This window comes from Phaseolus vulgaris, chromosome 3 (genome assembly GCF_051622355.1).
Source record: "Phaseolus vulgaris cultivar YP4 chromosome 3, ASM5162235v1, whole genome shotgun sequence".
Lineage (NCBI taxonomy): Eukaryota > Viridiplantae > Streptophyta > Magnoliopsida > Fabales > Fabaceae > Phaseolus > Phaseolus vulgaris.
The window spans coordinates 6,634,778-6,653,519 of NC_143500.1; the positions used below are offsets into that span (position 1 = coordinate 6,634,778).

The window sequence follows — 18,742 nt, forward strand, 5'->3', positions numbered from 1 at the left end:
TTTTATGTGTATGAAGATTTGGATTGTCTACAGTTCCAAGGAATTCAACCATAAAAAATTCTTATATTATTATTATAAAATACAAAATAGGAAAAAACATACTAAAACCAATGAGAATTGATAGATGCATAATAAAAGTCATCTAGTACAGATAATTTTGTTAATCAGTGAGTATGATGTAGTTTTTTAGGAATTCACATAAGATACTTTATTTTTAGACAGATATATTTCTTAAAGAAAATCCTAATCCTATTTATTTTTTCGTTTTGCAAGATATTAATTTCTTTCAATAGTATAGTCATTTGTGCATACAAAATGACAGTAAATAAAAATTTAAAAAAAAATATTTATATAGGTGTGATGTCATTGGTATGAGTATTATATTTTAATCTAAATGCATCTTTTCATGAAATGATAAGGTGAAAAAAATTAAATAGTTTGTGTTTTCCAAAAAAATAATACAGCACTAACCAACAAAACTTTTACTCTTAACAAAAACTGAGATATAAATATTTGAAGAAGAAGCAACTATCAAGAATTTGGTAGGAAATGTTGAAAGGATAATGGTATTGAGGAAGAATTTATACCTTGTTGGGTATTAGTGCATCAAATGATGGTGACAGAACACACAAAACTGTCTCTCTGTCCTTTGTTAGATAAAAAAAATGAAGTTTGTGGCAGAACTTTGTTTGCAAGTAAAACAACTATCTATGTTCACAGCAGATAATAATGAGAAAATCTTAGTATCCTAAATCTCCTGATATAAACAGAAACTATGAATTGTTCAAGTAGATTTCATTGGATGGTCTTAGGAAATAAATTTTTTAATATTTGTTAACAGATCATGTTTTTATTGAACTATTTCTCTTTGTAAAATAAATAATTTAGTGGGTAAAACAATACTATAAAAGATAATAAGTTATTTACCTTTTTTTATATATAACTTCAATATAAACTTTAATAATATTTGTTAATTAATTTGTATTATAACAATTAATTTTTTAATTATATTTTTATTTTTATCATTATAAACAAAACTGTACAATACCCATCTGTCTCCTCTAGTCATTATAAAAGTTATTATTTTAAAAACAGTATTGGTTAGTTTCTTTACAGATCAATAAATACATAAAATTATAATAAAATAAATTTTAAAAACTGTGTCAAATAAGATTTTTTTAAAAGAAGTTATATGAAATGAAGTTTAAATTATTTGTAATTATAAAATAACATTTTTCCTGTTACAACTATTCAATAATCTTAATAGAAATATAGTCAAACTAATGTTAAATTTAAATACCTCACTTTCAAACAAAAATGTAATAAAAAGTTGAAATATTATATTGAAATTTTTATCTATATAAACACTCCTTTTCCTCACAAAAAAAAGTATACTCTTTTATCTTTTTTATTTATTAAAAACTTTGTGTAAGATCAGTCAATTAAAATGTATATTATACTTAGAATTTTTAATGAAAAATAAATTTGACAAATTATATAAAAAAAAGGAAGAAGAAAAAAGTAAAAATAAGAGAGGATCAATAATAAAAGACAAACCAAACAGCTGTCCAAATCACTTACTGACAAATATACAAATGAGTACTTGTGTCCTGCAAGTATTAAACATAATATTTTACTTTACCTCACATCACAAACCACTCATGATTCATTATTAAATTTGGAATATAAAATAAAAAAATATTAAATAAATTTATAATTTACACTGAAGTTAAAATATATTTTTTAATAGAAATACTTATCTTCGGTGTTTCAATAATACTTTATTTATGTAGATGAGTTCGTTAAAAATATAAGATTTTTATTTTTATCTTTTAAATTTAATTGTATAAATTATATATGAAAATATTCTTTCAGTGAAAATGTAGAAATATCATATAAAAGCATGAATATTATAATGTGTAAAGAAAATACAGTACATATAATAAATATATTGATGAAAGACAATATTTTATGCATAAATAATTAAAAACACATTTATAATTTAGTTTAATATTTTGTTAATATAGATACATGTATCTAACTTTTAATGAAAAATCACTTAAAAATTATTAAATAATAATTAAATTTAGAGAAAAAAAAACAATTAGTCATTATATTAACTAAATTAAATTTTAATTTAAAGACTAAAAAGTTATTGATATCTAATGTGATTTTTATTATTAATAAAATATTATAAAATAGTTTTAAAATTGGTTATTAGTTACCGGATTTTAGGTACTAACTGATTAAGTTTTAAATTAAGAACAAAAGTAGTTAGTAGTTAAAACCTTAGTAGCTAATAGTTAGATATCAATTTAAAAATTACTTTATAAATTTTTATTAATAATAGAAACTATTTTAGATATCAATAATTTTTTAATTTATAAAATAGTTTCTAAATTAATCAATATAGTGACTATTTTGGTATCTAAAATTAGTTTTTATTTAATGTTTTTTTTAGTGAGTGTTATCTAGATATAATTTTTTGTTGATATGGGAAATCTAAATTAAATTGATTTCATTTTTTAATTTATTTGAATTTAAATCTATTTTAATAAGTTGTTCGTTGATATGGAAAATCAAAATTAAATTAATTTAAAATTTTAGTATTTTCAAAATTTAAACTAATTAATCAGATTTTTTTTTTGTTTTCATTTAAGGAAACAACTTGAATTTTCACATATTGGACTTTATAGTGATAAACAACTTCTTTTATACCATATATCCTAAGAAATATTAGATAGTCTATCCTAAAAACACATAATTAAAAGAAATAACAATGTTAGACCCAAATGAACCAAATTAGAAGAATCTTAATTAAGATAGTGGATTTGTTTATGATTATAGTCCAAGAATCTATGATTAAAGCTATTAACTGTGAATAAAATTATGTTAATCACTTAGCTAAGAATAACTACAAGCCAACCAATGCATTGTACTTTACAATATTAATCTTTCTTGAGAAACTCAACCTATTGAGAATCGGATGTAGTCTGGGTAATCAGATGAACCGGTATAACAATGTCTTGTATATTTTTTCTTTCTCTTTATCTTTCTATATTGCATTTTATCATCATTTAGAATAAGAGAGTTATTATAAAGTTACGTGCTTAAAACATTTCAGCTAAATAAATTAGTTAAATTATAAATTAAACGATAATTGATCATACAAAACTATTGTTTGAATATTTATTATTAAACGATATTTGTAAAAAAATATAAAATTTAATTAAAATACAATTCCATCTCCGTATTATGATTTTCCTATTTTCACACTAAAAAATCATAATTGATACCAGAAGAGAGGAATAAGAGATTAATACTTGTATTTCATAAATATCATCATTTGTATCTTGTTTTTTTTTCTATGGTGCAAAATGTTTGATATTGATATATGATGTGAAGAAAATGAATTTAATGTATGATATAACAAAGTGATTGATATTGATATATGAAACAAATATTATTTTAGAATAATCGAGAAAGGGATAATCAAAGTGGGGAATTATTTGTTTATTTTGATGAAATTTGCAAAGGACATGAAAAAGTTGAAACTACCTTGTAGACATGTCTTTCTATTAACAACGCTATAATAAACATAGTGTAAACATCGTGCACTTATTATATTAGAATAAACTAAATAACTGCATAAAAGGAATTTATCTATACATAAATTTTCAAAATAAAAATCACAAAAAAAAAATGCTTTCACTTTTGTTTTTCTGAAATTAAATTTTATTGTTCTTACTTTATAACGTATTTACTTGCAGTGTCATATATTTCAACTATCAAACTTGTTTTCATAAAAAATAATTAAATAAAATGCTTTCAATTAAATCAATTTATTTAGTAAAATGATTTTTTTCGATATCTAAGATTAATTTAGTACATTTAAATTAAAAATCTATCTAAATTATTATAATCTAGACAAATAGAACTCTAAAGTAAAATTAATTATTTGAGTTGAAATAACTAAGTTTCCATTACCAAATTTCATCAAAAACATATTAGATCTTAACATTAATTGCTTTTTCAAGGGAGAAATAATAGTCATCAACCATGTCACGCGGCTAACATCTTCACACCACTTTGATTCTAAACTTTAGCAAAAAAATAATGAATTTCAAATACTTGATGATAGATTATAAATAAAATCAATCTATCAATAATATAACCAATTCATAATATATAATTACACTAAAAAAAATATTAAATGAAAATCAATTTTAGAGAAAAAAAATAATTAGTTGTTATATTGACTAAATTAGATATTATTTTAGAGACTAAAAAAATTATTGGTTTCTATATTAGTTTCTATTATTGATAAATAATTTTTAAATTGGTATCTAATTAGCTATCAAAGTTTTTGCTACCAAATTTAGAATCTAAATAATTGGTAGTTAAAATATTGATAGTTAATTAGATACAAATTTAGAAACATTTAACTAATTTTTTTATTTTTTTATTTTTTTAATGAAAGTTTTCATGTTAGGCATCATTATGCAACTTGACATCTCAGCGAGGCTGACACCTCAAGTAACAACAATCATCTGCCATCACATGAAAAAAAGTATTATTAAAAAAAAGGAAAAAGAAAGAAAATACAAAAATATGGGGGACTAGACCAAAACCCACATGTTAACAAAAACGATACATAGGTAGACTATACCTATTCATAAAGAATTCTAAGAACATACTAGATGGAAGTCTATTATACCAATGAAATGATTGTCTATGAATGAACCCTAAATTAGCCAACTTATCAGCACATGCATTTCCCTCACGAAAAATATGAGTAACCCTAAACCTGATTGTCCTACCGAAATTAAGACAAATATTCCATCGATTACGAAGCATCCACGGAACATTAGTCATAGCAGTAAACGCAGCACAAACCAAGACAGAATCACATTCAAGCCAAACATTAGTAAGTCCTATCTTTTGAGCTTCCTCCATAGCATGTATAACTCCATAAAACTCAGCAACCAAAGCAGTCTGAACTTCAAGAAACCCTGAAAAAGCACCAATAAATTCTTCCATACTCCCACGAAAAATACCTCCACAAGTAGCAAGACCAGGATACCCCCTAGCAGCCCATCAGTGTTAATTTTAACCCAGCCTGGTGAAGGAAATTCCCATCTAACTGGAAGAGGATGAAGAACTTTCCCACTACGAGTCTTAATACCAAAAAACTTAATCACGTTGAAATTCAACATATCATTCTTCATTGAAGCTTTAGACGAATTTCCCACTAGACAAGTTAAATCTTTAATTACCGAAATAGCCTTAGAAACCTCAATCTTATCGTGAAATCTAGCATAATTCCTCATACGCCATATCATCCATATAGAAAAGGTTGTCACAGCAAGTTTAATCAATTTAACCAAAGGACTACCATCACTCTTAATAAAAGAAAGAAGATCATCCTTATTAGAGAAATGAGAAGTAAGAAAAATCTGTCGAACCCAACTCCAAATATGTAATGCATTAGAACATTCAAAAAATAGATGTTGAATAGATTCTTCATGCTTTTCACAAAGCGTACACATAGAACATATATGCAAACCCTTATTCTGAATATGCAGATCTGTAGGAAGTCTCCCATGAAAAAATTTCCAGAGTACTAAAGTTTTGGAAGGCGGAATAGAGGAAGACCAAATGAACTTACCCCAACCACCTGGAACTCCTGGTTCCAAGAAAAAAGTCCTAGCCGATTTAAGAGTGAAACGACCAGACTCATCTAGAATCCAATTAGGAATATCTTGTTCCTCTCTAACCATGATATGATTAAAAAAATGCGACATCTGCTGTAAAGATAAGAGAATATTCCAATCATAACCTGACCAAAATTGAGAGACTGTATCTGGAATGTTAGCCCCATCAGATAACCCTGCAATATTTGCTAAAGAAGTAGGAGAACACCATTTATCATTCCAGAAATTAATAAAAGAACCTGTACCAACAGTCCAAGAAGTATAATCAAGTATGATAGAATAAAATTGTTTAATCCCAAGCCAAAGAGAGGAGGATCTATAAACCATTCTAAACTCGTATTTTGATTTAAGAACTCTGGCTTTCAAGAGTAAAGACCAAGGTTTGTTGCTATAAGCGAAGTTCCAAGCAAGCTTAAGAAGATATGCATTATTTTCATGATGAAGATTAATAATATTCAAGCCTCCATCCTCAAGAGGTGAACAAATTTTCGCCCAATAAACAGTAGCGATACCTTTTTTCATAATATCACCAGTCCAAATAAAATTCCGGCACCACTGCTCAACTTGCTTAATAAGTGAAACTGGCCATTTATACATATTAAAACTATAAGCTAGAAATCCAGTAATCACTGTATTGACCAGCTGGATCCGACCCATCATACTAAGAGATTTACCTTTCCAAGATGCTAGCTTCAATTTGACTTTATCAGCCAAAGATTGAAGAAATCGACACTTTGGAGCACCAACAAAGATAGGCACTCCTAAATAATTGAAAGGCAAACAACCATGACTACAAGAAAGAATATTTTGAATTTTGGTGACAAATCTTGGAGAATTATCCATGGTGAAGAAACTACTTTTAGAGTTATTAATATATTGACCAGAAAAATCACCATATGTTTTAAGAAAAGTACTCAAATTTCGAAGAGACTTAATATCCCCCTACAAAAAATAAAAATGTCATCAGCATACAAAATATGAGAGGGAGTGAGATAACCTTTTGGACTAGCCATATTTAAAATCTTCTTATCATTCACAAGCTTAGAAATACCTCTACTAAGAACTTCCTCTGCAAGACAAAAAAGTAAAGGAGACAATGGATCACCTTGTCTTACACCTCGACTGCAGGAAAAAAAAACCACCAAACTACCACTTATTCTGATAGAAAGCATAGCTGAACAGAGAATTGTACTAATCCAACTGACAAACGAGGGTGAAAACCAAAGCGTTTCAAAACTAATAATAAGAACTTCCAACTCAGAGTGTCAAAAGCTTTATGAATATCAACTTTGTAAGCCACATTACCTCCTCTAACCTTTTTAGAAAACATATTAATAGCTTCAGAAGCAATACCAATGCAATCCTGAATCTGTCTACCCTGCACAAACCCATATTGATTAGGAGAAATGATTCTAGCAGCCACAAGAGCAAGCCTATCTGCCAATATCTTGGAAATAATTTTAAATTTGAAATTAGCAACAACAATTGGCCTGTAATCTTTAATGGAATCAGCACCCTGAATCTTAGGAATAAGAGATACCACATTTCATTCCAGGGAGAACCCAATTTTGTTTAAAAAATTGTTGAACAGCATTACAAACATCTGTCCCAATAATTTCCCAGCAAGAATGATAGAAAACACCACCAAAACCATCAGGACCAGGAGCACTATTACCGTTAAGATTAAAAACAGCATTCTTGATTTCAGAAAAATCAGGACATTTAATCAACATCATATTCTCCTCAGAGGAAACCATCGTAGGAATATAAGTACCAATAAAATCTTCCATATTATCAGCATCCAGAACATTTAACTAATTTAGACACCAATAATGTTTTTAGTCTTTAAAATTAGTTAATAACTAATTTATTTTATTTAATAATTTTTTTTAGTAGTGTTAATTATAAGTCTTATTTAAAAAGTTTGTTTTATAAATTTAAGTTAAACTTAAAAGTATTGATGAAAATAAAAATAACCAAGTTCATAGATTCTAGCAAAACAAAATTTGGAAATGCTTTGAATGTACCACAAAATTGCAACTGAATGTATCTGGGAGAAGGTACTGTCCAAATACATGAGTTCATGTACCTTTCACATCCTTCCAAAACCTTTCAATTCTTTCTCACCACAGATTTCTTGGAGAGCTTGTGTCAATGAGCAAGGAAATTCACCAACGTGTATAAGTCACATGATATTGTTTTAAATATTAAAACCAATACTATGAATATAATCCATGAAAATTTTCCTTAATATATGCATTCTTTTTCTCTTCCATCCCATTTCCACCTCTTTTCTCTTTTCTTTTTAATCACAAATATCTTCACCTTGTAAGATAAATGTTGTTTTTCTTGTAAAACAATATGATGAATTGATTTTATGTTAGTGGTTGTATCTTTCACTAATCCTAATATTATTTTTTGGTGTCTTTGAGGAAGATGAAGTTATTGTTTGACTATGAGTGATTATTTAAATTCTAAAAGTAATAAATATGCTAATAGATTAGCTTTTGAAAAAAGAGTTTGTTTGGTTTGAAAATATGCTTACTTGTCTAAAGCTATATTTTTTAAAAAAAGAGTTTGGTTTATCTTAATATAGTTTTCTTTATTGCATGAGTTTTGATTTCTTCCACAAGTTTGTTTGCATTCTTACTTTTTCTTTTGCTTTCTTAATAATACTATAATAAGAAAACATATGATGTTGAAGTATAAGATATCAATCTAGTTGGAATGTTATATTCTTATGATGTTATCTTGTTGATATTTTTACTATGACATACCCAAAGTCTTCTACTTGTCAAAATAACCTCTAATAATAAGAATACAATCATTGCTACAAGATAAGGTGCAATAAGTGAAATAAATTTTCTAAAATGTAATTTGTTGTACAAATTATAATAAAGATAAATATCTTATGTGAAGCATATGTAAAAATCGTTCTATTAAAAGAGAAAAACATGTATTAAGAAACACATACTAAAATGAAATAAGAGGTCTAAGTAACTATTTTAATAATTTATGCAAATCATAATAAGGATTTATTATAGCATTTGTCACTCTTTTTCTTCTTCTTTTTTTACTTTTTCCTCTTTTATCTTTCTCTTCTTTTCATTCCAATCCACCCAAATGGGGTCACACTTATCATTGCTAAATACAGAATGAGTTATGACCCTCTCATTTGTTAACTTCTAGAGACCTTTACCAAGTGTACAAGACTAGCCAAAAAGTCTTGTACCTAATAAAATTCTTGTGGAGTGAAACCCTCAATCTATATTCTCATTATCAACTTTCCACAACAGCATCCATGATTGATTCCCATGGAGTAATATAATATTTTTCACTGCCATATTCCTTTGATGTAACCATTGATGTAAACCCTGTTGTTGTTAATAAATGGTTCTCTCTCACCACTTCCCTCACATGCACCTCTTTTTCTTGTCCTATGATTGGTTTAAAGAGGTTAGTTCAAAGCTTGAAAACCAAACAGAACACAAATCAACCATCGATGTGACATGCTATAAATCTAATAAAAAGAAAACAAGTAGTAGTCAAGTTCTAGGGAAAAGAACAAACTTCTCAATATCATATGCTGCACATTCATTGTCTACAACTTTGCCTTCACAATCATGAAAAATTACTCTCAAGTTTAATGTTGTCCTCACATTTCAACGTTGTGGGGGTGCATGAACTTCCATCTTAGGCCAATTATAAATATCCTGTTTTTTCGTCCTGTTGTTGACAACTTTTTGACCATGAGAGATCATGTTGGTGCATTTGTGGTATCATGGAATTTTGAGTTTGTTTGATAATGTTTTTCTTTTAATTGTTTATTTTTCAAAAGATACTCAGAAAGTTCTATAAAATGAACGATTACTTTCTAAAAAAATTAAACTTTACATGCATTTACACTCCCCTCTTGGTGTGAAACAACATATAGAGAAGTGAATAATGAGAAAGATAGGTGCAAGGGCATCTGTGTTCTCACATAAGAAGAATGGATACAATCCAAAAACTAAAACAATGCATGTTGGTACACTCCAAATATGCTTATATTGGAAAATATCAACTTCTCTCAAGACTAAGTGCGTGCTTGAGTACAGTTTCTCTGTTCTTTTTAAAAAATTTGACATGAAAAGTTCGGAGAAAACACATTGAAAACTTGAACTCAGACATGCACTGATGGGCTAATGAATGGTTATAGCTTTAGCAGAGAAATGATAGAAAGGCAGGAAAAGTCATACAAATCAACAACAAAATAAATTGAGGATGCTACCGTGGTCAAACATTGAGGAATAAACACTTTTCATCCTCAAGAAATAACTTAAAGAAATTGATAGAACGGTTATCACTGAATGATAAAGGGCTTTGAAATCAACAAGGGCAAATAACCTCTCTAACATGCAGTTATACATCTAGTGACTGATTGTCATGATATGATACGTAAATCATTAAAATTCATCAATACCAATGTTTTGCCTGCCCATAAACAATATTCAGTTTTATCATGAAGTTCATAATCATCTGGATACTGACTTGTCTGAATAGTTAAATTTGAATGAAGAGTTTCATTTAAAACATTGAAATTAGACAAGCACATCATGTAGAATAACTAATATCGATCTTCTGAAAATATTGCCAAAGCTTTTATTTTTAATTTAACTATCCTGAATGATGGCGTGTGATCCATCTGACCGACTTTCTCGATGTTCTAAGAGTTGAAATTACACATGTAATGAAAATATAAACCAAATCTCAAATATGCTTCACTCTTTACAAATGTCCACTTCAAATTTGCAAATACTCATTACACGGGTCACAATCATAGTTCCACACTCAAGAATTCAAAATAATTACGAGTGAAAAGAGAAAAAAAGACAGCAAGCACTGGGAATGTGGTCCTGAAGCTTGCACCCCATTACTTATAATCTATTCATCACTTCACTACCCAAAACGAAGGACCACTATGCCAATGGAAATAACACAACCAACAAACTCCTCCATGGTGCGTGATGGTATCATGACACAATTAAAATATGCACTCCATCATGCAGAAGAGATAAAAGCATTGTTTGATTACTTCACAATGATCAAGACGTAATTCACTCACTAACTTACTTTTAAGTGACAACAGAGATAGCCATAAAATGGTAACAAAACTGAGGAAAATGAGAAGTTGTGAGTAATCATAGTAGTCATGCAATGACAACATAAAGAATAATACAACTTAGTATCAAGTAGAAATTTTTGTTTCTTCTCATGGAATGTGTCTTCCCAAGTCAGGAGTTAAGGCAATTAGTTGAGACAGTTATAATAGTTGGTAGAAGGGGTTAGAACTACTTCTAGGCCAGTATACCTAACAAACTTTTACTAACTATCATGTCCCAGCTAACCCCTTCTACTAACTATCATAACTGACCCAAGTAATAGTCCTAACTCATATAAGTTGCTGTGGGCCTTTCCACATAAAGAGATAAGGAGAGAGGAATTCTAGTCAAGCCTAAGCATAGAAAGTAACAATTATGAATTTATTAGAAATGCTTGACAACTACTGAAGCGAAAAAGGATGCACTGTTGTTTTAGACTACACGTGATCCCAGTCCCAGACTTCAAACAAAGCAAAAAGAATGATTTTAAGAACAAAATGATATAATTAAAAACGAAAATGAAAATCCATTTTGGACAACATAATGAAAGAGTATAAACATAATCAAGGCGTAAACATCAAAATAAAGCCCAGATAAAGTAAGTGGGTTGCATTATGCCTTTTTCGAGTCCAGTACTAAAACTAAAAAGAACTATCTTTTGTCGAACTCCTTCTGCATATCATATTTAAGGAAAATATAGATAGAGAAAAGGGGAATGGAAGGAGATAAAACAATTCCAAGTTTCTGAATCAGAACAAAATTATATTTTATAATTATACAAGGTACAGACTAACCATTCTATGCAAGTTGAATGGTAGTTTCAATCTCCAATCCCTCTGTTTACGACTTAAAGGTCTGCCTTTTCTAAGGGGGTCTCTGTTTTCTCTAACGTCTGCCAACTTCCACACACACATCTCTGAGTCTTTTTCTATAAAATCTAACAAGAAAACTCCATCCCTTTCTAGGCAATTGGACTCTATATTTTCTGTGTAACCGACTCTCATAGGCATGTCTTTGAATCGAATAATATCATCTGGCACTTTCAGTAGCCTCTCAGCACCTGGGGATGAAACCTTCAAAGCAAAATTATGTTTTAAGTACGGAATACACTTCAAAGGAACATTCGTTTACTAAAGAATAAAATCCCACAGGAACAAGAGTATAGGACATGGTTGCCATGATTACCTCTAGAGCCAAATCATCGGGTATCTCTCCAAGCGCTCCAACTTCATCTAATCTTTGCTTGTATTTTCTATTGTAGCATTCAAGTTCTTCCATGCTTGGACACCCATATCTGAAAAGAAAGTTGGAAAAGTGAATACAGTTAAGGTACTTCTATCTTTAGCAGCCAATCTGAATTAGTCAAATTAACTTGATATTAAGAAAGAATCCTTGGATGGAGAAATTGAAGTGTCTATGACAATACCAAAATAATGAAGAAAACAAACTAACCTAATACAAAAAAAAAAAAAAAAAAACTCCATATGGTTTCAAACAGTCACCAGGAGCATGGTATGATAGATTTGCAAATGTTTTCAAAAGTCTAGGGTATTACTAACAAGGTCAACTAGATACCAAGTTCTTCAACAATCATCGATTATATGTCACTGAGGTGGTCCTCACTGAAAATAATACAGTCAAGATAGAGAGATTGAAAAGGTTCCTGGCAGCTAAATTTGAAGTGAAAGACACTGGACAAATTTGATAATTTTGGTAGATAAAAAAGAGAGATAGTGTTTCTCAATGGAAGAACACAATTGATATCCTATAATCCTAATATAATCAAGACAGGTAGATTGACATGCTTGCACGTAAACCAAATGACACACTGTTAGGATATAAGAAGAGAAATTAGTTAAGATAGTTAGAATATTAATGAGTTAGTTACTTGAAGTGTTAGTAAGATATAAATAGCAGAAGAGGAGAGAGAAGGAAGATAATTTTGTAGTTTGAGCATTAGCTCTTTGTGAAGGGGAAACCCTTAGAGGAGAGAGTACTCTCCTATTTCTCGTTCTTTTCATTCTATTCAATAAAAAAAATTCTCTTTTTTATCTTTTCAATTCTTGGTTCATAACAAAGTTGTCCGAGCTACCGGATCTTCAAGGGAGAGCTAGTGCTGGAAACGGAGGAAGCACAAATTTGGGCCATGGGGAAGCTGCCAGCATTTGTGGGGGCAGACCTCATTCGTTAGACAGGGCTGAAAATTATTAAGGTGCAAGAATTCACTCATTCATTAAATCCTAAATCACATTTTATCCTAGATTCATTGTTGGACCACCTGCATTGTCACGATGCAGGTCCACAGCCTTAGTATGAGGAAATCACTGGAAATCTGCCTTAATTGTGATCGCTCCTAGCCCACCTTAATCATAATTACAGATACCAAATAGAACTTATTAGGCTTGAACAGTTTCACGGGGTTGAAATACCTATAACCCAAATTCTAAAGATAACCTAATTAAAAGAGTGCAGACACGTTTTCTAGATTTTGTACATGATACAAGTTGAAGCCTTACTCTTCAGTTAATTTGTCCAATCTAACGTAAACATATCCACGAGGAGTTGTCTTGAAAGCAAATAGTTTGATGTCCTCACTGAACTGCATAAGCACCTCTTCAGCAATAGAGAGAGTTCGCTGGCCCCAAGGGACATTTTGCAAGGCAACTCCACCACCATCACCACCATCACCAATCTACAAAATAGGCAACACCAAATTTAGGAAAAGGTTTAATTTTATAACAGTACTGAAGATCTTTAATTGAAACCTCTGGACTGAAAACTAGACAGTCGGAAAATCAAAGAAATCACAACTGATGAGAAGAAGAACCAGTCAAAACTGGTATAAACCAGTTCAATTAAAAAAATTAATAAGTTATTTTTAACTTTTTCTTAAAAAGTAAATATTTTTTCTTTTTTTTTAAATTCTATATATATACTTATTATAAATAAATATTGATGAATGTTGTTCAAAGTTTAATTTCAACAAGATAACATATTTTATTTTAAATTTTATATGTATTTTAAATGTTAAGAACCTAAAATTTTAAGTCCTTTTTAATTTTAGAATTATGAGAATATTTTTTTAACATTATTTTATGTACTAATCCATTATTATAATAATTTCATTGATACAGATTTGACTACAGTTGAACCATTGAACTTCAATCAGTTTCTTGACCAGTTTAGTTTTGAAAAAAATAGATTGAAATCCTAAGAGTTGAATACACAGAACCTTAGGTTCAGTCTCATCTTCCTCTTCCCATCCGTCAGTGGTAGCACCTTCATCACTTGTCTCTTCTGCAAATTCCACATACTTGAATCTATCAAGATAATAACTACATAAAATACTCCTAAAAATGAGAACTATAACTTCACATAGCCTCTTTTGGTAGGAGAATCTATCAATGCACTAGAGAAAAAAATAATACATTGAATAAAGATAATGGGAAACAAAACAGAGCAACCAACAATCCAAAAAACTAATCCCTTAATTAATGACTAGATATATAATATATCTAGTAAATATCAAAGAGAAGACATTTTACTTGAAAGGAAACAGTGGAATAGAAAATTCTCCAGCACTATTGGGAAAAAAACTAAGCCCACATCAATTAGAGATAGTGTCAAAATATAATATATAGGGTTGAATTAAACCTAAAACATTTTGTGGTATCAAAGCTTAAGGGGGTATTGACAAAATACCCAAGTCCCACATCAAGTACAGATAGTTCCAAAATATGATATATAATTAGGAGTAGGAAATGTGTATTTGACTTCTAGTTCAAAGTCTATCTCAGGACTATTATTACTCTAACCATTTTTTAGGTTCTGTAGTTAGCGTGGTTTCGGTTTGTCAGAAGTTTGTTTGGTTTGTAAAGGTATGCATACATGAAGAGACTGGATAGGCTCGACAAACTTGGTTGGATGTTCACTGAGGGAGTGGAAAGGTGGGAGAATAGTTCTAGAACAAAAGGCTTAAGGTGCATGAAGCAATACAAGGATGAGGACCAAACATTTTGAAAAGACAGAATCTTTACTTCGCCAAACATTTCCCTATTTCGTCTCCAAGATCCTAGATACAACCAGAATCTTTCTTTCAATTTGTTTCTCTTGTTAGTTTTGTCATTACACTTATAGGGAGGTGTCTTTATGTTTCTTGTGTGTTTTTCGCTGCCGTTTTGTTGGTTCTTGAGTTGAGTTTATCGTCTTGTTGAGAATGGAGCATGATGCTTTGTATACTTGGGCAAAAACGGGGATATTAAGGGAGACTTTTGGATATACCAGTGTGAAGAAAGTGAGAACAAACTCATGAGAAGAATCAAGTAAAGCCAAAAGCAATGTTGTGGACATATTTTGTTTGAGAGCTTGTCGCAGTTCCTAGTTTTTGCTTTGAAGTTGCTCATGGGCCATCAAAGCTTCTTCTACAGGGAGGCAGGACTCATTTTCTTCCTTGAGGAGTACATCTTATGCTTGTTTTGCTTTGTCATTCTATTGTCGCAGCTTATTCATTGCAGACATGACTTGCTACAAGGTGGGAGTCTCGCCATCATCCACCAATTGGGTGGCTTTTCTTTGATTCTCATAGTTTGAATCTGTGAAATAGGACCAATTTAACCTATCCTACTGTGGGGTTCAAAATGTTCCAAATCAAAGTCATTAGGGGACTCTAAACCAGGGCATTTTCAAAATGTATCACATTAAGATTCTCAATATACTCAACGGAGGACTCTTAACATTGTCACATATTTTTAAAATCCAACATCCATGTTGGCCCGATGGTAGCCATTTTCCCTTACATTGACATCTTCACTACATTGCACCTTGATCCACAGCCTGTTGCCCAATGATAGCCCTTTCCATGACCCAACAACAGTCAATGGGACTACAAATGCTTATGAGTTAAGCACAAGAGCAAAGGTTAACTTAGAAAACTAATACATTATGTCGGAGACCCTCATGCCTCAATGTCACATTAAGTATCTCATTCTACCTAGAACTCGTAATAGAGGCCATATAAAACGAACTCCTATTCAACATATGATCTAGCAGCACGTAAGAAATAATCTATTGAAATTATTAGCATTCAGACAATACAAAGCGCAAAAGACCATAGCTAACATAACCGTTCTAAATTCAAAACAACTATGAGCTAAAAATGATCAAAATATTCCTTCCAAGCTTCAACATCAGCTACTGAAACCAAGCCATCATTAATACGCCAATAAAGATGCTTTTTTTTAACGGTAAATAGATGAAGGAAGACAGAGAGAAAGAACCTGGAAAATGGTGCGAGAAGGATCGAAGGAAAGTAGAGGAGAAGGAAGAAAGGTGGGATTTGGATGGAGGGGGAGAATGGTTATAAAGAAGGAAGAAGTGTGAGTGAGATGGTGTTGTTGGAGGGCGTAGTAGAACTGCACCAACCCTATTACTCATCCTCTTAATCATACCTCTTGCTACGGCCATGCTTGAAGCTTTGTATTTTCTTTACACCGTCAATTTCAAATAACATCAACAACTAAACATGTCACAATTTCACAAACGAACCCATGACTTTTGTGGCAGCGTTTGCCCCTTTCTCTCCTACACACTCTACAAAGGCGTGCCAAACGAATTGGTTCAAAAAGTTATAATCGGGTTGGGTAAATTTTAAATCACAGGCCCAAAATTTTCACTCTATTTTCATACTTTTTATTTATTTATTTCAAGAGTATCCTTTTGATTGAAGTATACAGTAAAATGAACAAAATATCTATTTTACATTAAATTTTTTAATAAAAATATAGAAATAAAAAGAGACTAAATATTCAAGATAATTTAAATAAAATTTTCTATGAAAAATATAAAAGTTAGTAAAATATCAAATTTAAATTGATTCCTTTTCTATTTTAAAAAATATGTTGTTTATTTTTAAATGTTAAGAAAAGCTCCATAAGAGTATTAAGTTATTTGAGTTTAAAAAATATAAGTTAACAATAATTAAATTATTTCTCTTCAAATGAAAAAAATTGAATCAAGCATTTTATTTTTCTAAATTTTTAGTCATTTTTCTGAAAGCTACAAAACCAAGAAAAAAGAACCAGTGAGGAGGTGAAAAAATGAAGTACGAAACTAAAAGAAAAAAAGACTTCGCATTGGGGAATATAGAGTACAACGAATCTTTTCAACAACTCTCTCACACATGCTCAAATAATAAAATTGTTCTCTTAAAAAAGTTGCGGCCGAAGAAGAAAAGTGATGTAGTTGGAAGGGAGGCATGCGGTTGGAAGTGAGATATGGGGTGCGCGGTTCAACTAAGGTAATTTAAAAATATGAGATTGTGCTTCATTTAGAGCTATTTAAAATTTTTAAAAGATTAAAATCGAATTTTCACAATTAATATGGAGATTTATGAAAAAGGTATGGAGGTGGAGGAAGAATTTGCCCACACCTTTTGTGAGCCTAGGATCGAATGCGTAAGGCCTTCATTTTAAGTCTTTTTCTTCCTACACCTCAAAAAGATTACCACCTACACCTCATGCTAATAACAAAAGAGAGAGTAAACTGTTAGGTTTGGTGAAAAGATTGTTCCGAAAGGGGGTTTAGGGTTATAACCAACGCCATTGATCCATGGGCATAAATTGCAAGTGAGTTTGAGAATGTGAGGTAGGTCAAAGGTGGGAAAGTTTTTGTGACACCAAATGGGTCCACTTTGATGGCATGTTTTGGTTTTCTAGGATGTTAAGGAAATGAATGTTTGAAGTTTGGGAAGATGATGTACAAGCAGAGAAAGAATTTGGATATAGTTTATGGTGAGTGTTTCTTCTAGTTAAGGTGAAGGTAGAGGATGACAATCTATTTATGGTAGAGAGGTGGTGTCTTCTAATGTTGGTGTTCAATGACAAATAGTTTGAGTGACTTTATCACTAATGTTGATAGTGGTGAGTTCTTTGGATCGTGTATGATGTGTTCGATAACTTAAAAAGTAGTCTTTAGTGGGAAATCCTTATTGATCTCTAATGTGAGATTAGTTGTCTTCATTGTCACCATACTACTTAATTGGTGGTGGTCAAATCAATTTTGACCAAAAGGCTAAGGGTAGACGTTTGGGCCTTTCTTGTGGTTGTTGTTGATGTCTTAGGCTCACAACATTTCTCTGTGGTGGTCTTATCTAACAATCATAGTTCTTGGTCGATTAGGAGTTGATCCAAGATCAACTACTTCTACTAGTCACTTGGAAGTGTGGGTGTTTGATGTGTCATCACATAGATGAATGTTTTTTTGAACTTTGTGAGTGGAAGTACAATTCATCATCACCCTCACAAATAACTAGAGGGTTTTATTGACGTTATTTCCTTATATGTTGTTCTTGTTCATAAATGAGTTTGCTCACTTTTTCAAAAAGTCTCACAAGGTGGAAGGACTTGTAGTGTTTTGTGCTCATGAGCAACAACTTGAGGTTTCCTTCTTTGTGACTTTTCATTGCCTTAAGGTCAAATTCTAATAGCTTGGATAGAGACCTTAGGTCAACCGTTAGATGTGTGTGATAAACATTGAATTGAATTCATTAAAGATTGGGTGCTTGATAACTAGACCTCCTTGATCAATGATGTTTAGCTTAACACTAGGTTAAGCTTTTTAAATAACTTGTTAAATAAGGACTATCTCCATATATTCTTTATTAGACTAAATAGTGATTATCTTTGGTTTAGGATTTTGACGGGGCAAAAAATGTTAGCATAGAGGTTAAAGGAATTTCCAGCAAGAGATGATAGATAATGAATTTCCACATCTCAATGTTGTGGTCCTCCCATCTTATCCAATACAAATTTGGTACATATCTACTACCAATTTGGTTATGAATCATCACTCAAAAATTTACCAAATTTTCTTTTCAAATAAACAATAATT

The 18,742-nt window shown here is 30.6% G+C and overlaps 1 protein-coding gene across 1 annotated transcript; it reads right to left on the reverse strand.

Moving 5' to 3' along the window:
• Positions 1–11,596: 11,596 nt before the first annotated feature.
• On the reverse strand, positions 11,597–16,507 carry LOC137806359 (uncharacterized). The gene is made up of 5 exons (XM_068606414.2): positions 16,132–16,507; positions 14,088–14,152; positions 13,372–13,547; positions 12,041–12,149; positions 11,597–11,928 (listed from the first exon to the last, which is right to left on the reverse strand). Exons 1-5 carry the CDS (start codon positions 16,316–16,318, stop codon positions 11,629–11,631), a joined length of 837 nt encoding a protein of 278 aa, XP_068462515.2. The 5' UTR covers positions 16,319–16,507; the 3' UTR covers positions 11,597–11,628.
• Between the last annotated feature and the right edge of the window lie 2,235 nt (positions 16,508–18,742).

Excerpts from the sequence above, each read along its gene's own strand:
- LOC137806359 (XM_068606414.2), bottom strand. The coding sequence starts at position 16,318 with ATGGCCGTAGCAAGAGGTATGATTAAGAGGATGAGTAATAGGGTTGGT. Across the intron at positions 14,153-16,131 it reads CTTCTCGCACCATTTTCCAG|AAGAGACAAGTGATGAAGGT; the intron begins GTTCTTTCTCTC and ends TGGAATTTGCAG. Across the intron at positions 13,548-14,087 it reads AAGATGAGACTGAACCTAAG|ATTGGTGATGGTGGTGATGG; the intron begins GTTCTGTGTATT and ends CCTATTTTGTAG.